The 13,149-nt window shown below is 34.5% G+C and overlaps 2 protein-coding genes across 4 annotated transcripts in view; one reads left to right on the top strand and one right to left on the bottom strand.

Moving 5' to 3' along the window:
* Positions 1 to 13,149, top strand: part of LOC117683449 (ankyrin repeat domain-containing protein 17-like) — a 199,767-nt gene that overhangs the window by 31,232 nt on the left and 155,386 nt on the right. The window lies entirely within an intron of this gene.
* The window catches only part of LOC136272044 (autophagy-related protein 9A-like), a 35,127-nt gene continuing 29,319 nt past the window's right edge, over positions 7,342 to 13,149 (bottom strand). For 2 of the 3 annotated variants that reach the window (XM_066072797.1, XM_066072798.1), the window contains 5 exons: positions 12,909 to 13,013; positions 10,260 to 10,326; positions 9,782 to 9,906; positions 9,484 to 9,501; positions 7,342 to 8,329 (listed from right to left, as the gene is read on the bottom strand). In XM_066072797.1, coding sequence (XP_065928869.1) covers positions 7,832 to 8,329; positions 9,484 to 9,501; positions 9,782 to 9,906; positions 10,260 to 10,326; positions 12,909 to 13,013 — 813 coding nt within the window. In that variant the 3' untranslated portion in view covers positions 7,342 to 7,831. The remainder of the gene's footprint in view (positions 8,330 to 9,483; positions 9,502 to 9,781; positions 9,907 to 10,259; positions 10,327 to 12,908; positions 13,014 to 13,149) is intronic. The other variant, XM_066072799.1, reaches the window with a different exon arrangement.

Raw genomic sequence — 13,149 nt, 5'->3', positions numbered from 1 at the left:
ATGATTTTTTTTTCTTTGCACTGAATAAATGCAAAGTCTCAAATAGGCTTATCAATCATTGTCAATATGTTTGGACAACTACCATGTACTAGATAAGTATATACCAGTAATTATCTTAAAGAGAGTATGAATTAATGAATAAGCGTTAACCCAACAAATTGCATAGAATCACGTCGTACCGAATTATATTACTTTTTACTTGTCTGTATTCAAGTTTGTGTATTTGGTAAGTACATTGACAAAAAATAATTTGTTCTTGTTTAATTACAAGTATTTATCACACGTGTTAATTGAAGTTGAAAAATGCTCCTAGAATTTGGTAGTGCATCCTTGTCGATTATTAAATACTTCGAAGAAAGCTCTTTCTCTCTAAAGGAGCGGAGTTCATAATACGTGAAGGTTTATTAAACTTTATCTTTATCAACTTAATCATGATATCAAATATGCCATTTTCCAATATCATTATTGAACAAAAAGGAAAAAAAAAGAATTATATAATTCTCATGAATAAGTAAATAGTATTATTTTGCTAATACGGCAATTTTCTAGGCATGTGAAACCGTGGAAAAAACATATAATAGCGAGCGCAGCTCGCCAGCGCGCAGCGCCGGCGCGACGCAAGCTCTACCGGCAAGGCGTGTGTGAATAGAAAATTCGGACTATTTGCACATTCATTCAACGGATTTTTTTGGTGTCAGTAAATCGGACCAGTAATGCCTTTTTTTAATCGTCCCAGTAGTTCCCTGTAATTATGTTTCCCATTTCACACTCTCACAAGAACAAGATTAAAGACTATGTACATGCATAATGTAAATAACACAACGCCAATTTCCATTACTTTTAAGACTAACGGAGTTATCGTCCTTTCGAGTGACGTCACAATGGATTTTTCACACATTGATCCGACAGAATTTTTCGGCGTCAGTAAATTTCGACCCACAATGCCATTCCTCAATGTCGGCCGATTTCACTTGACTGGATACCATCTCGCGAGAATCAAAGTAAAACTTTTTAGAAACAGATAAATTGTGTAATTTCCAGAACATCATGCTTTTTAAGTAAACAAAACAGTATTTTTCGCGTAGGATTTTCTAGTGTGTTTTCAAAGAGACAGACTACACTTGACCGACGTGTACTTTGACCTCACAATAAGGGGAAACTACTCTAAGTAGTTATTGTAAATCTGCTGAAATATAAATACCAAAATGTTCGTAAAATCTTGCAGAGCTAACGAATCGGGACATTTCTTCAGATAAAGGAAACAGCTGTGACTTGCTCTCATTTGGATGAATGCTCACATTTATTTTATTCACTATAGTTACGGCATATTCCAGGAACATTTTTTAAATGGGGCGTGGCAACATCATTCAAAAAATCTTCACATGCAAAAAGAAAAATAAAATTCCCAAAATCAGGAAAATTCTAGTCGGGGTGAGGAATAGGGAGTGCGTGGTATGCCTTTAGCTCTTTAGCTGCTCAAAAGTGTCTTTATTTTCACTACTATTTACGGTATTACATGCTCCCGGGCGGTCCATTTTCCTTATGTGATCAACAATTTCTTTTATACGTAAATTTGATTTTTTTAAACGGGGGAGGGGGGAATATTTTTATTTGTAAGTTTAAAAAAAAAGTCTGCTGCAAGAAAAGAGGAAATAAACTGCAATGTACATTATGTTAAAATCTTTATTATTCAACAACATTTTAAAATTTATCTGAGATAAATTCTATACTGGCGTGCGACCAATATATAAACAATCTGATTAAAATCAGATCTTTAATCCGCTCCGACAAATTCTGATGTCGCTACACTTTGTTCAGCGACTATCAGGATTTCGGAGCGTTACAAAGATCTGATTCTAATCAGATTGGTATATAAATAAATAAAAAATCTTATGAATTATGAATAATGAAAATTTACCGGAAAAATAGGTATATTTATTTTATTTTGCATTCAAATTTATTTACTTCACGTCACTACTTTTACTTTCATTGAATTATCATAATTCATTTTTGATCAGCTGTTGCGCTGGCCCCAACGGTCGCATCGTAAAACATATTATTATTATAAGAACTATAGATGATGAACCTGGGGAAAAACCTATATCTAATTAAGGTCACTTAGCACACTAAACTCTTAACAAACGTTGAGAACTAAATATTTTTTTTCTTAGAAAAATACACAAAAATCAATTCAAATTATTATACAAAGACCAGAAATCAATCATTAAACTTTGAGACCATGTTTCAAAAGACTTATTTCGAAATGACCTATTCAATAAATTGAGGGTGTACAGCCAACTTAATGTCACGATCACTTACCGATGCACAAAGACAATACTCGAAACGGAACACCACTTCAGTACCTGTTTCGACTCTGCTTTCAGAAACTTCCCATTATTGAGTGAAGTAATTTTGAAGTTACACAAGAGACCAATAGACCCTTACATTTACCTTGGAAGTATTAATATGATAGGTCATACATAGCCGTGTCAAATTTAAAAATAATGGAAGCTAAACTGTCGCCGAAATAATCGCATATGGAAAAAAAGTATTCTTACTAAATTTCCACGATCTAAAGCTATCGGTGAGCGATGCAAACGCATTAAATTGCGTCCATATGCGACTATTAACGTTGTTAAATGAATGCAATACATTAGGATTGCGTGGTTGATCTGGCCCCGGGGCCATGAATTTTAGACGAGCTCACTTTTGAACTTTTGAACCACTATAGGTTCCTTTTGTAAAAGTGAGACTTAGATCAGAAGTAAGTTCGTCTAAGTTTTATGGCCCCGGGGCCAGGTGATCTGACGTTTTAACTTGCTTCAATGGACTTGGACGTGTTGCGCTCGTGCGATTAGCATTTCGTGATACGAATGCTCTTGCTAGTCAGAGGGGGAATACATACCGCTTGTTTACGACGCTCTTCAGTGGACATAGTTGAATGCGAGGAGGTGTTGTGCAGCAACATATATGGCAAATTGTGGTCTGAAACAGATATGCTTATTCAGGGTATATAAACTAGTGACAAAGCATGGCATATTGAAGCTGATAAATCGTGCAATGATAGTAAAACGTTGCAAGATTACATAAGACAGGTTGCACAACAGTCTCATGGTCGCAAATTACACGCATATCTACAGCAACCATTCATCTAACGACTTTAAAAAGTGTGCATCACTCTTGTGACTACACAAAACATTCTCAGATATCCGTAATAATTTGTGCGTGCATTGCGATAATTTGGATCTCATTCGGTCCTGTATGAACAGTGTGCATGTCCATCGTGCAACCTATGCGTGAGTTCGTTCAAAGTCAAACATTCCGATCACAATGTGTTGTAAAGTGCTTGTGCACCAATTGTGAAAGGGCTTGTAAGTAAGCAATCGATTTCACTTCAAAATAACCCTAAAACCAGAGCTCCTCACCAAGGATCATGAATTTTTCAATTCCGTGAATCTCCTTGCTAAATGTCAATATACTTTTTATTACGCATAAATTCATGTTCGTTGTATTGGAAACGAACCCCTCTCCCTCAACCTTTGAACAGCTGAATCCCAAACCAAGGGGTTACCGTTATGAATTTCACAAATTCAGTAGATACCTCATTGCTCATTCTTATATTAAAGTTAAATAATCTGAATTTAGATGCCTTTTATAAGGCAGGAGGATTTGAGATTTTTTAGGATAAATGCATATTTACAGTACATGAATGACCATTGATTCCCCCTCCTTAACAATAATCGTGATCCATTAAGGTGTTAGGAATTTCACAAATCCAGAATAGAATTTTAGATTCATCTTAAGTATAACGTGCGTTAAAGAGGTATAGCGCACTTAAAGCTGACATGAATTCATAAATACGCATTATTTCCCTTTTATCTTCGACTACCGCCATATTAGTTGTCGATTTCTATTGTTCTGCTCATCGCTACACACCCCTTATATAAGGCCGAGAGCACTACTCATGCTTCATGCACCGCATTCAGGAATTTTATACACCCGAACACGTTACCTTGGACAAAAAGACTTGTAAAAACGCGTTTTGAACAAAAATAATATGACAACACTGGCAAGATATATCCAATCAACGACGAAACAAGACAGACTGAATTCCAGGCACAGATACTTCGAAAATTCCTCGATAATTGTAGACCGTTTTCCTGCACGTACGTTATAACATCGCACATGCGCAAATCACACACTGTGGCATATCGAGCACTGTCAATTAGCAGATTAGAAGATGCAGACGTTATGAACTCTGTCTGAACGACACACGTGTTCGATGTGCATGCGAAGTAAGGCAGCACTGTATGTGCAAAATAATACGGATACCTTGGAATCCTTTCAAAGAATACATATATTTAAAAATTTGTATTTCATTGATTGTTGTTTTTTTCTATTTTTTATTACTACATTTTACTACAATGTGTAGTTCATGCATTTAGAAGTCCGTGCAACGCGAATGCCGCGATCGGAAATCAACAGACCGTAGCTTTCTCAACCGGTATATATACCCCAGTGACTGTAGAGGAGCGATCGAAACTAATATGGCGACCAAATGCTTTTATGAGTTCATGTCAGCTTTAATATACGATTTGGCCTCAAATATAGCCTTTTGCAAACATCAGACATTTTTCAATATCATACAATATTTAGTTTAAATATATTTAAAAAACCGTAAATTACACAATCACCATGCTCTAAGGGTCTTAAGTATCTTACACGACATCATTATATATTCAGGCTTTGTTAGGGATGTATAGGAAAGTAGTTAGTATACGATAAAAATTGGATATTTGACTATTTGAACCACTCTAAGCCAAAGACATCCGAATAAAATTATGTTCTGCAGGTATTGTAGTACACGTTTACATTGAATTAGTTTTGGTTTAACGTGGTCTTCGTACTGAAAATTAGACACATACTTTAATTAGTGTCTTTTCTATAAAATCATGTTAATAGCCAGATACATGTATATTGAAATGCATCTGTTGAAAATGTTATATGCGTGGCCTAGTGGTAACGCGGAGGTCTTTTTTGATTTTGTGGTCGCTGGATCGATTCCACTTAGTAGAATTTTTTTCACTTATAATCTCCCTCACTACGTTCGTCCGAATATAAAACAATAAAGTGCTAAATGAATAAAACCAACAAGAACTTCATAGGTACGCTGCTCACTAGCGTTATTTTATTTATACACAAAAACACATATTAAAAAACCATCTGTCAGCCAAAAATCAACACTTTCCATATCATCTGCAGCCATTTTAACTTAAATCGCTACTAGCGAGCGAGCTTAGAGTGCCACGCCACCGCATGGTCCTACTATTTATATTACCTGACCACGTGACCCGAAAGCCATTCGAGTACGTATGAAAACCGTCACGCACATAATTTTAATTAAATTGTAACATGAACAGAATAGAGAGAATAAGTTACACGTATCTGTTCTTCTGGGGTTTTTTAAAATAAATTATTTTGTTTAATTTAATCTGAGTATGAGCATAGCCAATATTTTGTATATACAAATCTCACAGAGTTTCCCGAATTAATGACAATTCAGTTGTTACAGACACGAAAATCATATTGCGACAGCTTTTCACCTGAAGCTATTTTTAGTAACAGGTACTTTCCAAACATAGGTGTAGGCAAAATAATAGGAAAAGGCGTTATACCTCTTTGCAACTAAATCAACCAACTTCGAATTTTTTATAATTTTGTTAATTTTGGGACCTGGTAAAGGCACTTTGATTTTTGTTAACGTGCGTTATAAAGGTAATTCAACATTTGTTTATAATCGAAACACTTAAGAGGGCTTAATGATTGCCGCCATTTAAGACTGTAATGGTCTCCTTTTAAAGAAGAGCCCCATTTAAAATAAAGGAAAATTCCAAAATTTAAAAGGTAGATGTTACGGATTTTTTCTTTTCTAAATGATAATTTGTAGCTTAAAAATTATTTTTTGTAAATTTAAAGACGATCTGGGGGTTAGTTTGTTGACCTTCCAGCCTCCTTAACTGTTTACCTTATTGAATTTTTTTTTTCATGCTTACTTTATTTCATGTGAATCGCACACACAACGGGCGATTGGTGTGTGCGACGTAAGACGTACATTTAACGTGCGTTTATGCGAGTTCAATTTATCTCTATATGGTGAGCACCAGCGACTAGCAGTTTACGTACGTATAACACAAAGGACAAGTGTGATCTCCTCACGTCATTCCAGCATGTAAAATCGCACATATTAAGAACTTGTCACATTTTTTCCATTACTGCACATAACTGAAGAATTGAATGCGAGATAATTCCATTCAAAACGAGCAAATGATACTACGTAACTACATGTAGGTAAATTGTCTAACCTGTTTAAATGGTGGCGACATTTAATTGAAACTCTTTGAGTTGATTGAGATGTATTAATTATCCGTGTACATATACCACTCGTAATATTTGACATATTATCATTCCAAACCTCTGACTCTGTAAAAACATCACTTTGCGAAACGAATGCTTCTAAACACGAACCCTAGAAATCGTTATCTATTAGAAAGATTCACTGTTGGTTGACTGGTTACATGTGTCTATGGTAAACATAACAATCACTGGATCCATGATTCTTCATATACGAACACAGGGGCTCGTCACGAAGTTGTTCAACCTTCTATATGTACCACCTCTATACAACAAAATACACAAGGGAGGAATCAAAACTCGAAAAAAAACGCTACCTCCCGATTTCGGTCCCCTCATATTAATTTTTCTCAGACGTTAAACCTTGCACTGTAGATATCAATAGATCGGGAAAGGGCCATAGTTTTTAGAGACACCTTCAAAATTTAAACAACGGCAACATTTTAAGACGTTTGTACGCATTTTCTTCCAGTTTACGCCCCTTTCAAACTTTTAATTGCATAGAGGTGGTACATATAAAAGGTTGAAAAACTTCGCGACGAGCCCCTGTGAAACGAAGCTAAAATCAAATACCAGACATTACATCCATTTTCACATTCTAATTACATAATTATAAGGGACTGTTTAGCAGATGACAAATACAGAAAATTGACATAATCTTATATAGACATGGGCCTTGTCGTTATCAGATTATGTTAATTTTCACATGGCGGAAACTAAGTTACCTTTAATTTGAAAACCAATAAGGGGTCAGGGAACATCCTATTATTTTTAAGGATGTAAATGACTGCTAATCAAATTGCCTTTCAACTGTTGGTAGAACAACAAAGCTCCTTTAACGGGCTGCATTTTTCTTTAAAACAAAATTTAAATAAAAGTCCACAGTGCTTAAATAATGTTCTTCTACTTTCTACAATTACAGTGTATTCAGGTTTATTTGAAGTATTTATATACTTCATAATACATGTACATGTGTATGTAACAAAAAAAGCCAAAAAAAAAAACCTCCTGAGATCTGATCATTCATTCCGGTTCATACTGATAACTGATACTGACAAAGCACATCTGATCAATTCTACATATCAAGATAAACAATTCAGCTTTTGTTACATGAAAAGTACCTCATGTCCTCTTTAGGAGCAAAATACACATTATACATGTATTTATTGGTTAATGTGCCTTATATCATACATGTGTACGTACATGTTTATCTGAATGCAATAAAACAAAGTAAATAAATAAAATCCAACAAGTTCATGAGATTAACACATGGTGAAAGTACATGTAATGCCACATGATATAGCACAATACAGATAGCTGGTATATATATGTCACAGACACACAGTCAGCACAAAGAGATGTTAGTTACAATAAGTGGCTGCCAGCAAAAAGCTATGCATTGTGGGAGTTTTTGTTGGCACTAGACAGATTTAACAATGGTTTCCGTGTTTACACTATCTTTCTCCTCCTCTTCCCTCTTCTCCTGTATATTAGGCATCCCAGCATGCACTGGGCCTTGGTTACTGTCCTGTCTCTGCCACAGGGTCCTAGCCCGCGTTTCCTCTATATTTTTATATCCCATTTGACCTTGACTTCTCTGTTTGCGAGACTGAAGGTCGTGTAGGTACAGTGCGCTGACACTCATGTCATGTGACAGCAGTTCGAGTGAGCCCTCGTCCACGCTCGGCTTGGAGCTTCCTATGGAGTGGTATCCCCCCAACCCACTGCCGATCATGCTGGTTGAGCCCTGCATGGTTCCCACTGGTCCACCGATGGACCGTTCCAGGGGTCCCTCAGCGGTGGATATGGCCCCCCGGAGTCTGTGGTGGACCCCACTCACACTGGGGGCCATGGACACTTGAGTAGACTGGGGGTACATGCCACTCTGTATGGCAATGCTTGACGCAAGGCTGGTGTACTGAAATGGTAAAAAGAATTTTTATACAAAACAATAGACTTGGACCTGTGCATGCACGGGTTGACATTGCATATGATACCAGACATTTACGAAATAGATACATCGACACACCATATTGTTGATATAAATAGAGATATACAAGGGTTAAAACTTCGTGACGAGCCCCTGTGGTCTTTTAAGAAGGATTCAACACTTTTTCAGTCACGTTTTTATCGCTTCGAATATACACACCATGTTAACATTCGGAACTCTCAAAATTTTCATATTTAATGCACTGAGTTCGAGTTATCTCTTGTATTTCCTTTGATGAACAGAATATATGACAAATTTTTAATGAAAATTTACACGTATTTGTTATATATCGCTTCTGAGTTTATCCAAGCAAGTGTGATATTGGGGAAACATAAACTAAAGAGCCTCCCATGAGTTAGCATGAATGTACATGTAATGTGCATGCGCACGATTGTAAAATCCAAAAAATCCTGATGATTTCTGGATTTTTAAAAGGAATTTTCGTTCATTATTAATTAGCAAAGGTTGATTGAGAAAAAATCAAAACAAATCGGTAATCTTCAAGTACCAATTATGTTTAAAATATATAAAACAAAAGACAATACTCTTCCAATTTCTCGGTATTAAAGTCCAAAAATTTGAGTCTATTATTTAAATATACCCTGTAGCAGTATAGATAAAGCTTTAATTAAATCTAACAAGGTTCCTTGCATAGAATGGATTTAAAAGTTATTTTCAAGATAAACTCTATTGTGCTTTCAATGATTAAACAAGTTTTCTTAAGATACTTGACACAGACTGTGAAGAAAATGATTGGAAACAGCAAATAAGTAGAATTTTACAAAGTCCAAGGGGGATAACTCTTGTCAAAAATTGCTCGATCATACCCATAATCGAACATGACCTAGATATTATTATAATAAATCTGTACACTAAATTTCATTTCAAAACATGCAACCTCTGTGAAGAAAATGAATGGAAAGCATTGGTGGACCGACCGACAGACATCAGCAAAGCAATATGCCCTCTCTTCTTCGAAGGGGGGCATAATAAGAAGAATAGCAAAAAGCAGCATATAAAGCATCTGATTTTCAAGAGTGCAGTGTAAAGGGAGGTATGAATGTCTTGCTTCTAATTTTTACCTGGTCTGTTGCACTTTCCTGCAACCATTAAATTGTATGATAACATATCAATGCTTATAAATAAACAAACATGCATATAAAAAAAATATATAACTATGATATGAAAAAGAAACCAGCCAAAAAAATCCCCCCAAAACGTAAGGAACTTTTTACTTAATAAACTATTTAAAAGAAATAATTGTGTCAATGTACATTAACAGCCAGTCACGATTCAACAAAACAGCCAATAAACATTTTACTAATTTGGAGTCATCCCTATGCACAATAATGTTGAGTGTTTCAGTCTTATAAAACTTACCCCCAGGGCTCCTGCTCCGCTGGGCTGTAGTCCAGAAAGATACCCTGTAAGGGACCCCTGAGATGACATCACCATATTTTGGGTCACAGGGTTAAAGATGCTTAGAGAAGTAGTGTTTCCATTGGCTGTTAAACAGAATGAAAAATTTAATTGCCTTCTAATTGTTTCAATAAATATACCAATCTAATAACTTAAAACGACAAATTCAATCTAATAAACATATTACCATATACAGGGAAATATTCACCCTTGTTATATTTTCTCCCCTTTCACCAGGGGCGAATTTAAGACTGGGCTAATTACAAATTTACAATGTCTCAATTCATCTCTCTTTCAACACAACTATGTCTGAGTGAATTCAAAGAGACAAAACTGTTTGCAAGTGAAGAAGGCAAAATTAAAAAGAGGCGAAAATAACCCTGTATACAGTAATTAAAATAAATAAATGTACGTATTAAACACAATGTGTATTTAATACCTTTCTCTTTAATGTCATTGATGAATAGACTGCATTCCTTGGGAGGTTTCCACTCTGGGTTTGTAAGCTGTTATTTGTAAAATTTAATGTTATCAGAGCATCATTAAATTTACACACAATCATGCAGTGAACAATTCATTCCTCTATACCTGGTGTATACCATGTAATGTATGTAGTTATCCATACTAACAGGATATGTAAACTGTAAAAGCAGAAATGTCAATGAATTTTATCCTGGTAAAATGTTTTCATGGGGATTCATTTTAAAAAATTTCCTTTTTTTTAAAATAACCATACTAAACATATACAGGACAAAATTGCTAACGCACCATTTAAAATGAAATAATATTTACATCCTAAAAATTTTAAAGATAAATTTAATGTTTAAATAGTTGACCTTAATCATAAGTAAGACATTTGAATGCCCAAACGGATAAATGGATACAATGTTAACCGAAGCTTAACTGTTCTTTAGAAATGCTCAAATCGTGCTCACACTCTTTTGGAAAAATAAATCTTACTTTTCTTTTTGTGTTCTAATTATTGATGCATGTATTACTAAAAACTCACAAAAAACCTTACAAGGTATGCCGCATTTGACCACAGAAAAGCATGGCAGGGCAGTTGGTATGGTCTCTGCAGGATGCTCCTTTAGAGAGGTTAGAAAATCTTTTTAAAAATTTAACGGTTACCTGTGATATTGGCTAAAACATGATGCAGCATGCTTATCGTATAAAAGCAATGTCTTTTTTAGGTATCCACAGTGTGTAATAGGCACAACACGTCAATTGCAAGGTTGTACCGGAAATTTGTACAAATCGGAAGTGTGAGGAACTGAGCAAGAGTTTCAAAGCGCCGCGTGACTACCAGGCGACAAGACAGACACATCGCATTTATCCGAGCAAATGGAGGTGACAGAGGTCACACCCGATATTGATATGTGAATCACATAGTGGGGGTACCAATGTTTCATAAACAGTACTCAAAGCAACTTGTCAATAAGTTTGCAACAAATGATGTTTCATTTTCTGTATTAAAATAAACTGTTAAAATGATATACTAATCAATCTTTGTTGCTTCAGATCTAAAACAATCAAAGAAATAGTAAGTGGTGCGTTAGCAATTTTGCCTAGTGTGCAATGGCAGTAAAATTTAACAATTGAAAGGACTATATATGGTTTGAGCCTAAAATGTAAACTCTTCTAAAAATTAACACAACAAATTAATATTCCTGAAACACTTTAAAAAATGGCAAATTATAGGGGCCAAATTTGACTAATATCATTATATAGTTCTTTTAAATTAAGTTTGTAAATATTTTGAAGAAAACAATGAAATTTTAAATCCCAACGAATACAGTATTACTTCTTTTTAGTACATGCATGTTATTCAAAGTACATGTACAGTGCTGCTATCGTGAAAGTTGACAAAACAATCCTTTCCTATCCTATCCTATCCTATATCCTGTATCCTGAATCCTATCCTGCAAAACAGCTCTATCCTATACTATCTCATACCATCCATATTTATGAATATGAGTTAAAAAAAACCAAAAATTTAATTTAAAAAAAATCATTTTATATACAATTTTTGACTAATGTAATAATCGAAATGTCTTATTAATACATGTACATAAAACCGAAAAATTTTAGAACAAGGTAACTTATTTACCTGTGCATCGGTGATATTAAATCGTACGCGGTGTGTACTCAATTACTTAAACAAACAGGTAAGGCTTACAGCAATATACTAGTAAGTTTTGTTTTTATTATGTAAACATTGAATAATGATGAAATAGGAGATAAAGGACTTTTATTTATAGCTAAAACAAACATTTTAATCTAATGCATTTCCTTATAATATGATATGCACGGAGATAATCAGTTTTCAGCTGATTCGGTCGGCGATAAATGTAAACACGATTCGGGAAAGCATTAGTTTATGAATAAATTAAAATACCACATTAATTTGTTGTTATATGATTTGAATTTATTGAAAAGATATAAATTCTTTCACATTTATAGTTATGACATTTCTTAATTTGATCTGTTCAGTATATTATCGGACCTTATACGTCCTAGTGATCGGACATTGAAGAAATTAAATGAAACATGATAATTACACACACATTAAGATACTTGTCAAATTATTCCTAAACTGAATACTTCTATTTTATAATGTTGAAGTCTTTAGATAAAGCAATAAAGCATATTATATCTAGTAATTTTACGCCGCATTTTTCATCCAAAAATTTACAGTAAATCTATACTTAAGTTGTTTCCGAATTGACAAAAGAAATAGCGCGCATCGATTTCTTTTTTCCTCCATGTAAATATACATTAATAATAGTTTTGTAATGTTTTACTTTCTGTTATGAACACAATTGTTGTTGTAAATGGAGTTCAAAAGTAATTTTCGTTTGAAGTTCGCAAAACCACTCTGAAATTTAAACTCGAATTGGCTACAAGATGAAGGATAGGATAGGAAAGAGATTGATTTCATTATTTATATCATGTATCCTATCCTATCTTTGTCAGCTTTCAGGATAACAGCACTGTATTATGTTTTACTTGTTCAAGAATTGGCTCTGTATACATATACTGTATCCTTGACAAGTCTTTTTTCAGATTAAACTGCTCAAACACTTACGTGGAAATGCATGAGGGACATCTGGATCTTGCCCTCCTGTGAGGGGCTTTGATCTGGGGTAAACATGTTGGTCCTCAGGGACGGTTGAGGCTCTTCTTCCTCATCCTGTTAAAATTATTCAATTGTTAAATTTCAGCAGAAAATACATCCATTTGTATTAATTCTATTTACTAGTTTTTATATCAATTATCTTTTTAATTAAAAATTTAAGAGATTTTAAACTTCATCACATTTTTTGTTT

This window comes from Magallana gigas, chromosome 10 (genome assembly GCF_963853765.1).
Source record: "Magallana gigas chromosome 10, xbMagGiga1.1, whole genome shotgun sequence".
Lineage (NCBI taxonomy): Eukaryota > Metazoa > Mollusca > Bivalvia > Ostreida > Ostreidae > Magallana > Magallana gigas.
The sequence above is the reverse complement of the archived record's forward strand: the minus strand, read 5'-3'. Positions and strand labels throughout refer to the sequence as shown.